The following is a 20,861-nucleotide window of genomic DNA, read 5'->3' on the forward strand; positions in this document are numbered from 1 at the left end:
ACGAGCTAGTACTGCGCTGTCTACATACTTAGTGTGTTAATAAAAATACTGCTCCTACAATCATGTAAATGCAACACTTTTTATTTTTTAATAAATGTATCACATAAAACGAAAAATGTTTTTGATTGCCAGCATACTTATATGTTGTGTGCCTATGATAAAAAGTCAAATGAAAATGTACATTTCTCCCTAAGCTATTTACAATAGGTGAATAGATCAATACAGTTAATACATAGTTATAAAATAAAACAAAACAAAACACATACAATCATGTATTGAATATGTCTGTGAACAAGTAAATCACTGCAAGATTATGTTGAAATGTACTTTATCATGTCTCGTTCTGACTTAAGTTCTTCAATACAGTTCTTCAAATATTCTGACTAAAATGCATACACCAACATTTCTACAGTCCCTTGCATTCCAGCGAGGATCTCTCACTTCTCGCGTGATCCTCCTGGTGAAATATCGCGGAGGCAAATCTAAGAAAGGTGGAGACTTCGGGATAACTTCCTGCACAGTACTCTTACAAATCATACCTCATACTTAAACAACAGTCCGACATTAAAACCAAGTCGAATGGATTAACACAGCAAAAACACCCGCAAACGGACACGATTTCTCGCACGAGTAGGATTTACTGCTAGCATCCAGGCTGCTAGCTAACATCAGCCAGCAGGACGGCAGATTGTACACATCAGATCAAGACGGTCTGGTATCGAAGGACAGTATGGTTGAGTTCGGCTCGATTCTAATGCAACTATTACATTGTAACACCGCGTTTCTCACAAGCGTTCCCGTTTCCAAGGAACCCATTCGGCACTCAAAACTGTAACGTTGTATCCAAATTTTATTTGAAGAACTTTGTAATCACTAATCAGATGAATATTTGATTACGCGCCAGTCTAGCAAACTGGCTCGGCTTGTACTGTACAGACCAGTAAATTCCAGGCGTTTTGCGTCAGGCTCTGGCTCTGCATTTCCACTGTTGACTTTTCGCGAAAAGCGGGTTTGACGTTGTGTTTAAAGCGGTTTATAAGTACCGTGGCTCATTTCCAAGGTAGCCCCCCTTAAGTTGGCTCACTTGGCTGTGGCTTTAATAGAGAAGCGCCTCCCCTCGCTAGAAGTTGGGCAGGTAAACAGTGGAAAACGTTACTTTGTAGCTGTGCTGTTCTGCACTGTCACGCTCTAGTAAAGGATAAGTGCTGGTTTGAATGAAGTGCAAATGCTTAAAGTTATCTGCAAATCCTCTTTTAGGTTGGCTTCATTTCCATATTTACTACTCTCGATTTCAGCTGTTGACACCTATTGTAGTTGTTGGGTTTTGAGAAGTGATTTTCAGATCTCCTCGTAGGACTTGTTTTGGTTAGTAAATATGGCTGTTGGTCAAAATGATTTATAATCCAAATTACATTTTTATGTAAAATTAGGTGACTATTTAAACTTTCTTTTTTCCACATTGTAGAATGACAGCATACTTATCAAAACACCCTTTGCCTAAATTTGTAAAAATTAACATTTTATCAGCCAATTTTGTTTAAAGGTGCGGTGTGTAATTTTTAGAAGGACCTCTTGACAGAAATGCAAAATAATATACAAAACTATATTATCAGGGGTGTATAAAGACCTTTTATATAATGAACCGTTATGTTTTTATTACCTTAGAATGAGACGTTTTAATCTACATACACCGAGGTTCCCCTTACGTGGAAGTCGCCATTTTGTGCCGCCATGTTTCTACAGAAGCCCTTAATGGACAAACTTTTTTTACTAAGTTGTCTCCGTCAATTACATGTTTTTCCGGTGACGGCTACCGTAGCTTCTCTATGCGTTTCAAAAGTGAGGGGTGAGCGGTGGACTGAGCCATTGGTTGCAATTCGCAACCTGCACCTTTACGTTCACCTCGGTTTAAAAGGGATAGTTCACCCAAAAATTTAAATTTTCATCATTTACTCACTCATGTTGTTACAAACCTGTATAAATTTCTGTATAATAAACAAAACGCTAATGAGCCCCATTCACTTCCATAGTATTTTTTTCCTACTATGTAAGTAAATAGGGCTCATGATCGGTTTGGTAACAAACTTTCCTCAAATATCTTCCTTCTTGTTCATCCGAACAAATAAATTTATACAGGTTTGTAACAACGTGATAGTAAGATAACGATGACAGAATTTTTATATTTGGGTGAACTATCTCTTTAAATTGAACCGTATGTTGGAAACATACTTAGTTGAAGGTAGGGGTGGGCGATATGACCAAAATCTTCTATCACGATAGGATTAATTTTATATCATGATAACGATATGTATCACGGTAGAGGTTTTTTAATGTTTTAATAAGGTTTAAATCTTTAATACCATAGAAATGTTCATACTTCTCACAAAAAACATATACAAGCATAGAAAGAAGATAAAAAGCAAACAAAACTCAAGCTCTCTGAAGATAAACAGTCATATAAGAATGATAATAAATAATTATGCATGTATAATAAGCCTATACATATTTTTATTTAAGGTAGAAAAGTGATTTAATCAGGAGCAGTGAGAGATTTTCTCTCAATGCTGTTTGATTAACACGAGTGACAGACGGGAGCAAAATTAGGTAACTTCCCCTTTAAGACCAACGTCCAGATCCAATACACTGTCACACATGCGCTTTCTGTTTTAGCTGTTTACTTTCTCTTAAGACCTGACTGGTCGTGTTTATGAGGATGCTTGCAAAGACGGGAATTTTGACGCGTATATGTATTTAAGGCCAATAAAGCGGGAAAAATGCTCGCGAGCTTAATGAGCAGCAGTCGCGCGACTTGCGCGGTCCTCACAGACAGAAAAAGCAGCGGCTGCGCGACTTGTCCGCTCCTGACACACAGAAAGAACGCACGCATACAGATCTGTTGTCTGTGTTTCAATGGCTTAAAATGACTTGTTTTAAAACTGCAGTGCTTAAATACGTGTACAAACGTTACGTTTTCGCGATCACGCGCACAGGAGCGTGTCGTGGGCACGTAACCTCGATAGAAACGATAGTCCAAAATCTCTACCGGTTGACAATTTTCTACCGGTTAATTATGTCTACCGGTTTATCGCCCACCCCTAGTTGAAGGTGTGTGTTACAACACATGCTTTTACATTTGTCTGTTTTGTATTCAGAAGCACTAACGCTAATAAAATTGGCTGGCATGCAGGTTGCGTTCGTGGCCCTCAGTAATTCATCATGTTGTCACAAAGTTATGCAAGCCTTGGGTTGGAAAGTGAGCCCATCAAGAAGTTAGGAAGCATGTTAAAGGTGTACTTGCGCAGGTGGAAGTGGACTTTGCTTGGTCATGTCAGATCTTGACTCCAAACCAAGTCAGTTCAGACAAAATTGAAATGGGTTATATTCTCACTGATATCAGGTTTCAGATGGAGTTTTACCCTGGCCTGTTATTTCTCATGTGGGAATCTTACTGCCCTACAGATCTCCCATGTATCTTGTTTACCATTTCTAAGTGGCCTTTTAAACATTTAAATAAATAAGAATTAACCAGTATAGTTCATTCAATCTATATAGTCTGCTTTATAATTTATTGCAAATATACACAGTTTTGTTTGATTTATGAGTTTGTTATTTTAAAGCTGATTTATTTTTGACAGACTATATGAAGTACTTACTTGTAAAGCTCCATATCTGCATGCGTATGTCTGTGTAAACTTTGAGAAACATGCTGAGTATTTCAATATGAATACATTCTTTTTTCTTCTACGCTTCCTCTATATGTACTGTACAAAAAAAAACCCTTTAAACCTGCTTGTCAAACTCTGCTCTTGACATCATACAAAAACCCAAAGCTCAAACTATGTGAGGAATTTTAGCTGCCTCTCCCGACATGCAGACTACAGCACTATGAATTACCATGCAAAGTGACTTTCCGGAAAAAGACCATGCTGACATTATTATAATAATAATGGGTTTGATTGCAATTTGCATTTGATGTTGGCATAAATATTTAGCTTGCTGTACATATTTGGGGTTTAAAGTCAATATGTTAGTAAATAGCTTAATGGTTTGGCATCATAACTAGGAAATATTAGACATTCATATTTGTGACAGCTAACATCACCCGCAAACCTAGATTTTATCTTTCAAGCTAGTCAAAAACTTCTTCCTTTGTTTTTGGTCATTTTCTAAAAATGTACTTCTATTCTTGGTAGTTTTAAGTTCTGCTTCGTATGTGAGGCTATTGATGATATCTTGGACACTGAATTATTTCCTTTGCTACTACTGTATGTTGGTGGAATGATCTTCCTAATGCAGTCCGGTCAGCCACATCTCTTTGCAACATTAAAAAAAAATTAGGGATGCACCGATAGGATTTTTTTGTGCCCATACCGATTTAAACAGACAACTTCTGGCCGATACCGATATTAAACACTTGTATACAATACTATACAGTTGGTCTATTAGCTAGTTTATTTCTGCATCAAATTATTTTTACTGAACATGGATTGGATCTAATTAACATTCAACTGACCAACATAATAAGAGAGGCACAAATTAAGCTAAAACAAATATAATAAGACAGCATGACAACCTTCAAAGGTGGTTTTAGCTATTCAGCATTTATTTTATTAACAACATTAACTCATTTTTTACATATAATGGATTTCTTTATGCAGTTAATTAATAAACAATCGGTATCGGCCTTTATCGTGCTATTGCCGATATGCCGATGGTTTCAAATTCATCAAATATCGGCCGATTAATATCGGCGGCCAATACATCGGTGCATCACAAAAAAAAAATTCTATATTTTCCAAGAATTTTTGACAAATAGATGTTGAACGCTTTTCTATCTATTCTATTCTCTTAAAAAAAACTCTTATTTTGGAATAGTGAAAACTCGTAACTTGTATAAGCACTTCTTGTATTCTTGCCTCCATGTGACAAATCCCCTTATTGTTTCCTAAGATTTGTAAGTCGTTTTGGATAAAGCATGTGCTAAATGGCTAATTTAGCAGTTTACACGGTGTACATGCGTGTTGGTGTTAGTCAGGCTTTTGTTTGGCTTAGTCCAGGGGGCTTGAGGGCATCATGATGAGGTTGAATGGTAGCATCCCATATTATGGGCACTCACTGCTTCATTTCTTCCAAGTCAATATTGATCGCAGTCGCATGCGTGTGTTTTTGTTGTGTAGTAATTTTATTTTATTAAACCACTGACCCATTTAATGTCTGACCAGACTCTTTGGTTCACAGCACATGCAACTACTATTCTGGTTCGCTTTTTTCCAACAAACATATGCTGTAGTGTATTCTGACCAAGAACGTCACGTTTTTCCCAGAAAACATTGCAAGCCATTTTTGTGGATCAGATTCGTGACATGCATCTCTTTTCCATGCCGTAATAGTCCCTCAGTGTGTAACTTTGGCAAGGGTGTAAAAGTCATAATGTTGGAGTTTTGGCTGTATTTAAAAAAAAACTTTGAGTTATTTAAACGGCACAGATTCAGACATAAAGTTATTTCCTGCTCGCTTTAGTCTTTTGTATAATCTCACTCACCCGGTCTTTTCCTGCAGCTACACTGTGGAAAAATTGTAACACAGTCGCACGTGAGCAAAGCATGACGAGATTTTAATGATCAGAGCGCTTAGCAGCGAATTACCTTATCTGGCTTCCTTTTCGAATGGCAGCAGAGGGAATAAGGGAGAGCAGCAGAAACATAAAATCGGAAGCCCTGGGTTTGCGCCCTTGGCATGAGCATCCTGACGCTCATGCCAAAGAAGCCACAGTCGCTCAACTTTGTCTTTATGTCAACTCTAGCTCTAGGTAGACAGTTTGTGGCAAAGCACAATTGTGTTCCTGTAAACATTTCATTAGCAGCTCAAAAAGTCCCAGAAAACACAAAAACTGAAAAAATTTTAGAAAAAACATCTACAAAGTGCATAAAAATGTAAGTACAAAATGTAAATGTAATGCTGTGCTGTAAATCAGGATGTTTTGGCAGCCTAATGCCCCATTTGGAAGCTATGCTATGTCATCTGTATAATAAATATAAAAAAAACTGCAGAGATCCCATTCCAAATAGTATGTAATGCAGTGGCGAACCGTGGGTACTTCAGCTGGGCCTTCAAAATATGCAATGAAGTGCAAATGCCTCTCCATCCATAATACTAGGCTATTCGTATTTTCGTTAAATCATACAGTGAACGTGTAAAAATTCTGAGCACGCAAAGTTAAATTACAGAATGGGCATTGTCTGCCTTTAAATGCAGTTTTAAAGTTTAAAATTACTTTAATCTAACTGATAAACACAAATACAGATTCTGCTGCTCTGTAATGACAGGGGCTCTGTAAATTTGCATTTAACAAGCTTAAATTATGTTCTTTAATTTATATTTTATTTTTGGAAATATATATTTAGCTGTCGGATACCTTGTTAATCTCTTTTTCATAAAGGGAAATATAGCACCCTGCGTTCTCAGTGCACTTCCTTGTGGCTTATAACTGTTGTTATAAGATATCCAGGGCTCGCAAAATCGCTAGCCCGAGCCCCCAGGTCCCGGGGCTATTGCGAATTCTTGTCGGGCTACCAAAATGTATCTCCGCCCTGCCCATCGGGTATAGCGAGGTAAAAAATATTTTTCGCGTTCTCTCAGATTTAGTTAGGAAATTATATTGTATGTAATTCGGCGTTGTCTGTCAGTCATTACTATCCTCACGTAACAAGTGAAACTGTCAGGAAGTAAAAGTATAATTAAACCCATTATTTTTCTCGTGTTCGCGTCATATGCACAGGCTCCTCTGCACGCGCTTCTCCCAGCTGTGCTCTTCACGAGTACGCGCTTAAGTAATTTCGTTTTTACCTCAGCCCTATCAAGCTAGCCACAACGTCAATCACGTTTTCCGCCATTTACCTCAACCACTCTCACCGCAGAGATTCGGGCCATTAGACTGTATTAATATTAACGGTCTATGATCTTCGTCTTTGGTGTTTTACGGCAGCTCGCATCCAGTTTGTTGCATGATTAGGACTTCATGAAGGCTTACAATGTTTTGTTTTTTGCCCGCCCACTTGAAATCAAAACGTGATTGGTCGATTTGCCTGTCACTCTCCACACCAAAACACATAGCTTGGCCTTCCTTGGGATTCATGAAGTCCTAACCAATGAATGAGCCAGCTAACCGGGCCTTAATAGAGACGGACGATTCTGATTGGATTAGATGTTTTCATGACATGAACCTGACAGTAAGCTTAACGTTAGAACATAGATGAGAGAAAATATATTACATGTATTGTATTGAATTGAATTAAATAGAAATTAAAAAATGTAAAAACATATTTTTATTGAATATTATTTATTTGTATTATTATAATAAAAAATCTTTTTATACATTTTTTTAGGCCTTCTCTGAAGGCGTAGAAGGCCCTGAAGGTTCCCCACTGATGTGATGTGATCCTGATCTTATAGTAATAATGGACTAGTTCCGATGCAAAACCCTCTAAGTGCGTCTGACATGTTTTCTTGTAAATGAGCATTTTTTTCATCAGGCTCTGTTTAGGTTCAGGTATTTCACTTTAAGGGCAATGAAAAGGTTATTTAAGGAGCACCTATCCCCTGATTCATGAGTTTACATTGCCTTTGGTGTGTACATGTGTATAAGTACATGTTAAAGGAATAGTCTACTCATTTTCAATATTAAAATATGTTATTACCTTAACCAAGAATTGTTCATACATCCCTCTATCATCTGTGTGCGTGCACGTAAGCGCTGGAGCGCGCTGCGATGCTTCGATAGCATTTAGCTTAGCCCCATTCATTCAATGGTACCATTTAGAGATAAAGTTAGAAGTGACCAAACACATCAACGTTTTTCCTATTTAAGACGAGTAGTTATACGAGCAAGTTTGGTGGTACAAAATAAAACGTAGCGCTTTTCTAAGTGGATTTAAAAGAGGAACTATATTTTATGGCATAATAGGACTTTTGGGAGTACTTCGACTCGCCTGAAAAGTCCGCTCCCCTTCTCACTCTCATAATGGGAGAGGGAGGGTGTTACTGCGCCGAGTCCAAGTACTCCCAAAAGTGTTATTACGCCATAAAATATAGTTCCTCTTTTAAATCCGCTTTTTTCTTGGACTACAACAAACACACGGATTGTAGGCAACAGTTTACATCCTGGGCTTGTTGACTTGGTCAAGACCGACATTATCATAATTCCTCCCGCTTGGACTCACAGCCTGTAAGCTAACTCCTGTTAACATTGCATTGTGAGTGAATCTTTCAAACATGGTAAGGAGCGCCACATTTCCAGCTGACGTCAGAGGTATTCAGACCAAACGAAATACACAAAATTATGTTGGTTTTAGCAATAAAATAGGTGCCCTTTAAGTCTTTTCATTTGGTAAAACAAATTTGTCTGTCTTTTGCCGCAAACCCCTTGCCTGACGTTGCCATACTCAATTTTAGTCAGAATTTGAGTCTGATACCGCTCCATTGAGCTTTAATTATGAGGCGTGTCTCAACTGAAAAATGCCTCTGCACTGGATTGGATAGACCTACGACCAATCAGAGCAACGGAGTGTGTGACGTATGTTGAAATTACGTCTTTGCAGCCTGACCGAACTGCTAGTTATTTCGCTACAATGACACTAACATTGTGATTATACTAAGTTAGCGAATGTACATCAACACCTATTATGTTTACAACATTTCGTTTATATCACAACATGAAGTATTTACTAAGTCATAGAGTAAGACTATCTCTTACCATTTGTACGTTAGGTGAACTTCATCCACGACGATACCCATTACGTTGGCTTGAAAATATTGGAGCCTAGCATGTCCCTCCACTTATTCAGGAACCACAATTCCGGGCTTCCGAAAAAAAGCTGGCAACGACCACTAATTATATCCATCTCGTCGTGCACGCTGAGTTGCATCGCCGTGATAGCGTTACCCATTTCAGTTGCGACCAACTTTTGCCGAATAGGAAGGACGGCAAAAACATCAACAAATGCCCTGCTCGCGTTTCTCTGTTCCTCTTTTAAAATCAATGCTCTGTCGATATCTTTTAGAACAGACTCCATGTCAGAATCCACACATCTGAACTCTACAGCGGCAGCCATTCAACACACGCGCTCTTTGGTGACGTGGTTCATTACGTTACTTTTGATTATCTGTCCATCATCGTATAAAGCCTGCCCTGACAATTTGATTGGTTCGACCAGCATTTGTCCTAGCATTGTAGCTCCTCAACGCAGAAACCCCAGACCGATCTTCCCGTTTTCAAAATCTTGTGGGCGGGGCTAAGATCGGCTGGCACCCAGGCTAGCAAACCCCCTTTTTTTTTGCCAAAATATCCACTTCTAATAAATTCTTCAGTCATTCTTCAAAAAATCCATCAATGTTCTAAAATATCTGGGAAAACCTTCTTTTTATAGGTTAAAAAACTCTGGCAGCATGACAATTGATATCCGACTTAGGCGCGTGTGTTGTCATTCATCTAATTCTTCTTCTGTGCACTTTGCACTTGGCTGAAAAATCGTTATTTAATGGATTCTGTCAACAAAGCAGTATTTCTAAATGGTTTGATGCTGGGGTTATGCGGATTTGATGCAGAGTATTTCATGATGATCGTATAATACGTGCAGAGAGCATTCGGTCAATATCATTACCTCATTTTTGACAGATGTGGCGTTTAGTGGCTTTTGCATCTCTGAGCTGTTCATTTGTAACTCAAATGTTGTTTAGAAACCAACCAAATAATGTCTAAATAGTGCTTTAGTCAGCAGTCTATGCTTACAAACAGCAGCTGCGATATTGATTTACTAAAAGTGTTTGCATCATAAAGCCTGCCCTCACTTAGTCTGTGTCTTTCTTTTTTGTATTGGCAATCAGTTAAGCTTACAAAATTAAACAACTAAATCTGAAGAGAGAGAAAAGCACACATTTTCTGCTCAATAAAGAGCTAAAAAAGCTCATGGTATTTTGGATATTCTTTGTGGTTGGCAAAAGGATCAAGAGTAGTTTTTAGGTAAAATCAATTAGCCGACCTTAATTTAGTGATTTGCTATAATATGAAACTTCTGCACGCCAGCAAGAAGAGGAAGAGCTGAAAACTGTTAGCTCACTGGAGCCTAAAGAGAGTGTTTGAAAACACATGATGTCAAAAGTTGAGATGACCGCAGACAGTCTAACATTTGATCAGAAAGGTCTCTTTTATGGATTGTGTTATCTATTGATTGTTTAGTTTCCCAGGACTTGTAAGAGATTTCTCATTGCAATGTTTCCAGGAACCGATTCATTTTGCACCTCTAAATAGAATTTCCAAAACAAGTTCCTCTAAAACGTGGGGTGTTCAGAAATTTTGCCTGAAAATAGCAAAAAAGCATCTTTCCTGGACACTTTAAATTGCTTTCACATGGTTGCATTTATAAAGCATGCACACCTCTCGCTCTACACTGTAAGTGTTTTCGGTCTTTTCACTTATACGGGCGAACCAATATTCAACCAAATAGTTTCGTTTGCCAAAACAGGAAGAAAATTTGTTAGTTAAAGGGACAGTTCACCCATTTGCATTAAGCTTTGTATTGTTAAAACCCCAGTCATGTTTTTAAATGGTCATGCATCATTTCCTCAGTTGCCGCTGAGACAGGAGATATAGAGATATTAGTGTTGCACTTCCTTCTTTTAATGATGTAAAAATCAACATTTTGCGTCATTGAAAGCAGGAAGTCCAATATCTTTGTTGAGGGGGTGAGACTACAAACACCCCTTTTCTTGGTCAAATAGGCACCAAATTCGAAATGTATGTTATATTTCGACTACAAATATGACGCACTTTTAATAAAGATTAATGTTTCTACGTATGAAATGCTCCTTTAAGGTGGTAGGGTTGGGCGGGGCCGTGGCAATAAAAGGGGCATGGCAATAAAAGGGGCGGGGGGTACGCGTGATGATAAAAAAGAAATTATTTTTGTTAAAAACACTCAAATAAAATAACATAATTTTGAAGAAACTATGACAGAAAATGAACACATACCAAATTATTAATGAATTAAATGTTTTAACACATACCCTTTAACGGGAATAGCTGCGTCATGTAATGAAACTAAAGGGTTAATAAACCCAAACTGAAGCAGATGTTGTAGAATGTCTGGCGAACGATGATAGATGGCACAAAGATTCTAAAAACTGATTATTTCCCACTATTACAGGGAACTACACTAACCTTTTCCACTGGTGGCACTTGCGCTACCAACTTTTTCAGTTACTGGCGCAAAATATGATTTGGTCGCACATATTTTTCAAGTTATATTAAGGCGCTCTGGATAATAATGAACAATAATAAAACTGTATTGCATACAGATATGCTTTTTATTCCATCTTTTAAACCACATGCCGCCTTGTTTTCTTAAACCTTGCAGTGTTTCCCAAAGATCTGAAATTTACTTGTGGTGGTAGTCATTACCCACTGACAAATAATGGTCTACTATACATGTGACGAAGAACTAATAATGTGTGACACAACACAATACTTTGATTTATTAAAAATGTATATTAATTTCACATTATATTTCATTAATCTAACCACCCCAAACTTTCTTTGCCATTAACAAAGCTGACACTGTTTGTCAAAGCACCACGAAACCACTTACTGTTTTTGCACTGATATATGAAGCAATTAGACCCCTTTTATCAAACTCAATATAATACAATACTATGTATAGTATAGACATTACAGGTCTATAGATTATAAATGTGACTGATGTTATAATGGTTATAATTTCTATTAGATAGGCACTTTAACTGCTTATGTTCTATCTTTCTATTTCTCTCTTGCCGATAAAAAAAAGCTTAATTCATTCATTATTTCAGATTTAAAAGTCTACTTGCTGTCCCGATGACAGACTTTACATTGCTTTGCGTTTTTTATATCCCGGGTCAGATTATGCTTTGCTCATTCAGTGCAATGGGCTTGACATTAGCACTGCTTTTTTGCTACAATCTCTATGCAAACTTTTTAAATATGGATATGGTTTTAGAAAAGATATGGTTTATTAATAATACGATTATTAAAAAAATGTGAGAAAGAAAATGCAGCGCGTGGACATAACAAGAACCATCGCCATAGTAACCGAAGGAACGCTGAAACTGCACTCGAGCTTTAGCGCGGTAGCGCTCATGGCCGTTTTCCGATCGACTCGGGTTATACACACAATATTAATCAGACTTGGGACCCAAAGTAATTAAACTAGTTCCTAACCGGACCCGACTGACCATTTAAAATATAAACCCGGAACCATACGGGTCCCGCGTCCTCGGTGAAGAAAGACCTCTGCTCAAGTTCAGAAACATGGAAGACACTGAGCTTGCTTCCTGTCGCACCAAATTCATTGAAAACAGAGAGCACGCGAACCCACAATCATAGGGAGAGACACGGAAACACGACGTGCTTTCACGCAAAATGAAGCCAACGTGTTGAAGGCTCAAGAGCACGTTATAAAACGCATTCTTAAAATCCACATTTCTGTTTTAATAAATGCTCATAGTAAATCATAGCATATTGTCTAAAACATTAGGTAGCACATTTGCGACCCATTAAAAATTACGGTCGCAACGGCAGTTCAAAAGGTCGCATATGCGACCATTTTGGTCGCAGTGTAGCTCCCTGTATTAATTACATTATCTTAAAGGAATGTAACTATTGTAGCATGTAGATAATGCACATAAATAACGTGAGCAAGAGCGCTCAACAATTATATCGAATCAACAGGCACATGCAACCTAGCTAGCAGGTTGCTCAAACAACGAAATCACCAGCTAACCTATTTTAAATTTGCAAGAACTATAGACTAATAAAATAACAGGCTTAAATAAACCCAAAACATATTAAGTCCACTTACAGTTCTCATGGACAAGCGTTTTATCAACTGGCTATCCTCCAGACAATGACAGACCATTTCGGCCGTGTGGCGCGCGTGCCCGCTCGTGGTGTTAAATGTTTCCGCGCTATTCTACGATATGAACTTGATGGCCTTTTGTATATATAATATTTTTTTATTTTTTTGGAAGACCTACTTAAGGCGGTATGGTTTCTCAGCTTAGGCGGGCACGCCGAACTGCAAAGTGCTGCGGGAAACCCTGCGAGCATTATGTGCGTGCCTTGTGCACTAGCATTGGGCAATAAATTAAATTTTACTGCAAATACTGGGAAAATTTGATGAGTCATTAATGTGATTTTGTATATCAGGATTCTTAAGATCATTTTCCTGGAATGTTTCTTATATTTCCTGAAGACTGTGTTATTAGACTGTCCTTCCTTGTCTCATGAGTCATGCATGACCTGTGAGTTTGGAAAAAAAATGTTTCAGTAGATGTACATCAACAAAGATCATGTTAAACACACTGCATGTGAATATTCCCCTAAGTCCCAAATTCCCTGTTTTCCATGAGAAGTATCTGTGCTGTCTAAGCTATCTCTGGCATTGCTGTGTAAATAACCTATGTCAACGGAGATAGTGTCTGCGTATGCTACTAATCGCATTTTTCACCGACCCGTACACCGCTCTCGCAGCCAGATTTAGCGGTTTTCCTAAGGCACTGTTCTGAACGCTCCACAAGACTCGGAGAATGCCTAAGTTAATTGGATGTTTGTGTCCGTGTATCCGTGGTAATGATTAGGTAGTAGACAAAAACACATCATTTAGACATTGTCATGTTTGTTTGACCATAAGCTTGATGGAATCAAAATCTTAAACACAGTAATTCCAAAGCACTTGAGAAAAGAGTTTGAATTGTTCTTGAACTGTCTGCTGTTAAAATGATGCTATAATACAGTGCAAAAAAATGTTGATGAGGTGCCAATAGAGCACACAGTCTATAAACAATCATTTAGAAATTTTCACTTAAAGCATCTAAACATTCAAAGCATCTAAAAGGGAAGATCTGGGTTTTCACACGGTTCCTAACGCCTTCTGGTCTTGTTTAGTCTGAAATAGTCAAAACAGACTGTATGAGGTATTAGGAAACCTTTTGGGAATTGAAGACATGGAGCGGATGTTGCTGTAAATGAAACTTTTGCTGTAACTTACTCTGATGTGTAGTGTTAAAGAAACTTGTGTTGTTTTTACCCTAAATTACAGAGTCAGAATCAGTTGAACTAAACAAAGAACTTGCTGTGTATGCATGTAATGTAAACCCGCATGAAACTAAAGAAAAATGCAACATCAATAGACCCCTTCAAAGTTTGTAAACATTGAATGACTATCGGGTGCGCGCGCAGCATGGGGTCAAACTGTTCATACCATCCAGGCTTTATAATGTAATCTAACAGGGCTTAAAAATGATGACTTACCTCAAATGAAGTGAGCACTACAAACACAAGCCTCTTTGATATTTGTATTGTCCCAGTCTGCACGTTAATTGCTTGCAGCTGCAGATGTTGTATTTTTTTTGTTTTTGAGATTCTGCATGAATCGCAAAAACTTAACGGAAGACCTGATTCGATTTTCACAGCCCACGACGTAAGTAGGCATTTTTGACGATACCGAATAATACGCAACTCTATCTGCTGTAATGACTTTTCTGACCCTGACATGCGCAGTGGAAACTGCCTGTGACGTGAATCGTGAAGGGGTCTATAACTTTGCGATATAGACGGTTGCAGTAACAACATAAACAAGGGGCTGTCGTGGTCCGCACGTAACTTCCGGTAAACTCTGGTAAAAGTTCTTTAAACGTAGTTTATTTATATAACAAGCAAAAAAACAACACATAGATTACCTAGGAAACCAAAACATTTGTTATTTTCGAAGAGGCATTTTTTCAAGAGATCAGTTTAGCAACTAGTAAGACCATTAAAAAAAACGAAACGGGAAGTAAAGTTTGGATCCAGACGTGTATCGTGTCAGCGCACGTGCGTCCGATGAAACTGTCTATACCTTATGTGATGTGACATTGCTTTTAACATGTAAAATCAATTAAAATACCGAATAAAATCTATTTACAGATTGAAATTTACATAACATACATAAATCATATTTTACAGTCTTTCTAGAAAGGAAAGCATCTCTCGACAGTAGGGGTGTGCCATATCATACCGTTCACGATAATACGTGTATAATTTTTTACATAATAAAAAATGTCATATCATGATATCAATGATATAGCGACATGATGACGTATGGTGCATTTACGACCCTAACGCGCACAGGCAAAGCAACAACAGGCAGCTGAGAGCAAGAGCAGCATGTCAGCAAAGTGAGTACAACCAAGCTGTACACGAGGAGGAGATACTAGGAGGAGCGGGTGATGTGCGGCCAAAAAGTAAACTAATGACTCAACCGAGCATCGTTGTGCAAATTACTTAGTCACTGTTAACTAAAGTGTTAAGGAGTTGTCCTAAAGTACACCCTGTTTCTCACAACAGACAGATGCCTTGCCGATTTCTTCTGTGTTTATATGAAAATCTGATTTATTCACTTGATTTTTATCTGAACTACATGAGCATTATCTCACGAACCCAAATGTGCCATGATTAATGTTAATGTTATTGATGTTTATGCGAACAAAATTGCACTTACATGTAAAATCATTTTATCCTCAAAATTTTAAATTGTTAGCTAATGACTTGCCCTTCCTTTTCCATAATTTTTTATAACGTCATAAATATCATTACCTTAAAAATTCTTAAAATATCATAATATAATTTTGAGGCTGTATTGCCCACCCCTACTCGACAGTTTCTCTGCTGTCTGCATCAATATATATATATATATATATATTTGAAGTATTAAAATTATTTTTATTGCAATATGCATGTTAAAGTATGCAAATGTTCTGTATTTTAATAATTTTAATACATTTGCTGTCTTAATGCTAAAGTAATAGTTCACTCAGAAATGAAAATTCTGTCATTATTTACTTACCCTTATGCTGTTCTAAACCCAAATGAGTTTTTATTTTTATTTTGATGAACACAAAGAAGATTTTTTTATAAATGATGGTAAGCACACAGTTGACGGTATCATCATATGTGTTTTTCCTACTATGGAAGTCAATGGTTTCAATCAGCTGTGTGCTTACCATAATTAATAAAAATATCTTCTTTTGCGTTTTTCAGAAAATAGAAATTCATACAGATTTAGAACAACATAAGGATGAGAAAATTATGACAGAATTTTTGGGTGAACTATCCCTTTAAGCACCATTGACTTTCATATAGTATGAAAAAACTATGGAAGTCAATAGTGCTCCAGATTTGTTTGGTTACAAACATTGCTCAAAATATCTTAGGGGCTTTTGTCACCTGGTCACTTCATGCGTTTTCTCTGATTGGATAGATATCTGATTTGTTAAAACTGTTCCATTTACATTTGGCCACATAAATGCATCTTGGCAAAACGGATATGAATCCGATCTTCTACTCCTGCTCAAAATGCAAATACACAATTTTTTACCCCGCCTTAAATAATTTAAGACGATGTTTATGCAACGATTTACTTTCTGTAAATTGTACTGTATGTTGGGCAGGGGACGTGCATCTTCTTGCTCGGCATGAGCTGGAGCGCGCAGTACAGAACAGCAGGAGAGTGACAGCGCAGTGATTTGACATGGAAAAGCGATCACAAAAATCTCTCTCAAAGTTTTATTTCTTTGTTTAATATCATTCGAGTTTGTCATTGGACTTTTTATGGGTTCTAGAAACCTTTTTACTCACTGTCGTTGCTCCATAAAGCTATAAGTGTGTCGTCTTTGTTTGTTTACCTCTTTGCTGGCTAACTTCCGGGTGACGTGTTTATGTTTGGGTGGAGTTGTGCACTTACATATGTGGTTTCATCAACCAGATGTATTAACACTTGTCCAGTTTCATCTGAATTGCGTCCCAGACCACCTCCTGAAGTGGTTTGAGCGATCGGATTTAAATCAGTCTCGAAAACGTTTTGAAAAGCATTTACACCTGGTCTTTTTACGATCCGATAGCTATCCGATCAGAGAAAACGCATGAAGTGACCAGGTGTAAAAACCCCTTACTTTGTGTTCAGCAAAAGAAAGAAATATATGTAGGGATGCACGATATATCGGCCGACATATCGTTATCGGCCGATAACTGCTTATTTTCAATATTATGGGTTATCGGTCTGATAGCAAAATTAAGCAGATAAATGAAAGCCGATAAATGATGGATTATTTTGGTTTGTTGAACCACTTCACTTGCTCATTGCTGGCCATGTGGAGTTTTGATTGGTGCTTTCTGTGACATAGCACGAAGATGACACATGTTGCTGGCTTAAGAAGAGCTAGTCTAGCACAAAGACAAGATGTCCGCAGTCTGAGAGTTTTTCATTGTGAAAATAATATGAATATTTATTGGCCTATATATATATTTAGGGATTCACCGATATGGAAATTTTGGCCGATACCGATAACTCTTTATATTTGGGGGGTGATAACCGATATATATATATATATATATATATATATAAATATAAAGAGTTATCGGTTATCGGTATCGGCCAAAATTTCCATATCGGTGAATCCCTAAATATATGTATACACGTTGGTGGTGTGTAAATGTGGACAGAATTTTCATTTTTGGGTAAACCTAAATATGTCAATATGCGTGTTAAAATAAATCTTCCACACAAATGTTCAAAATTTGGCATGACCTTAATGCAGACTAAAGTATGTTCCCCTCTGTTTGTAGTTGAGGTGGTGGTGGAGTATGAATATGATGCCGTCCACGAAGACGAGTTAACCCTCAGGCTTGGAGACGTGATCAAAAATGTGCGAAAAAGCGAAGAGGGATGGATGGAAGGAGAACTCAATGGAAGACGAGGGCTCTTCCCAGACAACTTTGTAAAGGTACATTACAAAACAAAAGATAACATTTTGAAAAAAGGAGATTTGTTCGTCCACATGCACAATGGTTTCTAGCCTGAATCTTGCTCACATTATTCTACAGCTTACCTCCACAACATTTTTATGGAAACACAAAAAATGAGTAAATTAACAGGAATTAACATTTTTTTGAGTTTTGACTTCAATCTCCAAGTTGTGTACTTGCTAAGTAGTATTTTGACTAAAAGGCCATGTGTGGAAATCCACATTAAAGTCAGTGGTAGCTCTAAATCTTGTCAGAGGCAGAAAATTATTGCTTTCAATTCCTTGTGGAGATCCTTTAGAGGGGTATGAGGTAATCCACCACTCCCTTAACTGAACTTTGATCCCGGAAATATTTGATAGTCGGCACTGGGGTATTTTCAGAAGAGGACCATGGAAAGTGAGCAGGTAAGTTTCGGTATCTAAATAAGATCTTTGATTTGTTGTGTCTGGGGGATGTGTCGGGGTGGTAATGTTTGTTTGTGGTGAATCTTGTATTTTTTTCAGTTTCTTGCTACGTGGCTGATGATGGCTGTTTTATCTAAATCACCAGCTATGTTTTAAAGGGCACTTACAGGCAAAAACAAGCAGAACAGAATTGCTTAAGACTGACTGGTTTTTAGACCTAACATTCCTTTAATTTGTTAATTTTGTTCAATTTATTTTGATTTGCTGGGTGTTAAGTAAACTTTGTTTTTAAAAATGGTTTTATGTACTGGCTAACTTCAGAATAACTTCAGATGTAATCCGTTTTTAAATGTCTGTGTTACAATAAACCTGTCTTAATATAGGTTGCCATTTCTTTTACCATTTCAGGATTGAAATACCTGTAGTTGTTATTAAGGTGTGTGTGTGTTTGTTATCTGTATGTGGACACTCGGGAATGTCATGTGCCATGATGACACCTATTAAAATAGAACTTAAATGTGTGATATATATAATATTTAATTCAAAAGAAAATTAAGGAAAGATCGTATCTGAAGCTGCCATCACATTACCAGGCGATTCTGACTTTTTCTATTTGAATTTTATTTCTATGTAATAGTACTATGTTATGGTGCTTTTCCATTGGAAAGTACACCTCACTTTTGCGGGGTTTTCCACTGTGTACAGTACCTAGTACCTGATACTTTTTTTAGTACCACCTCGGTTGAGGTTTCAAGCAGATCACTGATTGGTCAGAGAGAATGGTCACTACCAGCATCATTGCTAAATGATAAATAATAAATAAATAATAAATAAATAAGCTTACCCTCATGCGCCGTTGAGCAGACTAAGTGATGTCGTCATCTGTGCTTTGTTGTATAAGTTCCCAAACTACCTTTAAGTGCTAAAAAACATTGACATGCAGAGAATCAAGAACACCATTCCATCAAAATGCGCTGTTGCTCCCATGTTGAGCGTTTGTTTTTACGATAATGTCACAGCATTGAAGCGATGCACCTGTATTGATGAGTCTATAAGTGTGCGCTCACTCTATCCAAACCAAACCGCGTTTGGACACGTTTGACCCCCAAAGCCTGGTTCGTTTGACTGGTGTGATCGCTCTGTACCGTGCCCGGGCACAGTTTGGTTAATCGCGCCCTAGCCGGCTTGCAGAGGTGGGCTGAAGCGCGGTTCACTTGGGCTAAGGTGTGAAAGGCTATAGTGTGAGCACAATTGCGCCTGAGCACGATTCAAAAGGAGAGACATCAATTGCGCGACCACTCACCTTCATCTGTGCAGGGTTACGTGAATGTCCGAGCTGCGCACATGACAGACCAACTAAGAAACACAATGGAATGTGAGAGGGCTGTGTGTCATCTCGCACCAAATGACTCTGAATAAAAAAACACAGACTTAACATTACGATGGGTTCCAGTGTTAGGAGAGTGCTGTACTTCCTGCTTTTTTTTTTAAAACAATCGCATCCTAATGCTGAAAACACGCCCGGGCTCGGATCGATAAAACTACAGTGTAAGTGCATGTTTATGGGGGAGTAGGGAGGGGTGACAATCGCACTGGGGCATGGTTTGATTTGGATAATGTGAGTGCGCCCTAATTCCACCCACTCTGAAGTGGCACTAAATTCAAATGGAACCACGTGGTACCATATCTGGCTGTACCATCCAATGGAAAAGTGCCATTATAGTTAATTTATAGTAGTAGTGGCTTCATTGTTTTGATTTTGATTGTTATTTTGAGGAAATCAGGTCCTTAAAAGAAGTCTGACCTTAAATTGCTTCTTAGGGAGCAGGGAGTAACAATGAGGAATTTCTTTGTCAGCATCTCAGACAGGAAGTTTGGAGCGGATGCAGCCTGTGGCATTCTCCGTTCTGTGCCGGAGTCTCCAGGAAACCTAGCATTGCTACAAATGCCTGTCTGTGTCCAGACCCTGAACCCAGCTGAATGTATCTTTAAGAGAGAGTTTTATTAGTGCTTTTTAATCTTTACATGCTTTAGCTTTAAAAATATATTTTGTTATTACACATAGGCTACTTGTGGCAGTCTAAACGGGATCAGTGCTTGAACAATGGGAAATTTTTGGGAAAATAATATTACTTTTTAAGAATTACTGAGATCAAGTCATACAAACTGGATGCTAAATAGGACACTCAAGACTCACATATTATTTTACTATCAGGAGAAAATGTGTTAATGTTGTTATATTCTGTAAGTAATCTTGTCAGAGTCCACTGTCATTTAAATACCTGCGCACTCACGTCATTTTTTTTGTGATTTACTGTTTTCTACATAATCATAATCTAAAGAACATTCTGTAAAAATAAATAAAAACTTGGTATTTTATTATTGACTGAGGAAGACCATGTCAGAGATTGAATTGATTGTGTTTAGGAAGCCAACTTCCAGTATGTGCCAACTAAAAAAATGTAGTGTCTATAAAATTATTAATTTCAGGGTTATAAATGGGTGATTCTCACGAAATTAGACTTATGAGGTGTCATGAAACATTTTGATAAAAAAGTAAATGCAAAGTAATAGTCTTAAAATAA

General features: G+C 37.7%; 1 protein-coding gene across 2 annotated transcripts in view; it reads left to right on the forward strand.

Moving 5' to 3' along the window:
• The first annotated feature begins 471 nt into the window (after positions 1 to 471).
• cd2ap (CD2-associated protein) overlaps positions 472 to 20,861 on the forward strand; it is a 61,846-nt gene continuing 41,456 nt past the window's right edge. Inside the window, exons 1-2 of one of the 2 annotated variants that reach the window (XM_073856238.1) lie at positions 472 to 733; positions 17,692 to 17,850. In XM_073856238.1, coding sequence (XP_073712339.1) covers positions 731 to 733; positions 17,692 to 17,850 — 162 coding nt within the window. In that variant the 5' untranslated portion in view covers positions 472 to 730. Of the gene's footprint in view, positions 734 to 17,691; positions 17,851 to 18,165; positions 18,277 to 20,861 lie in introns of those variants that run through there. The other variant, XM_055186144.2, reaches the window with a different exon arrangement.

The sequence above is a fragment of the Misgurnus anguillicaudatus genome, chromosome 18 (genome assembly GCF_027580225.2).
Source record: "Misgurnus anguillicaudatus chromosome 18, ASM2758022v2, whole genome shotgun sequence".
NCBI classification, from domain to species: Eukaryota; Metazoa; Chordata; class Actinopteri; order Cypriniformes; family Cobitidae; genus Misgurnus; species Misgurnus anguillicaudatus.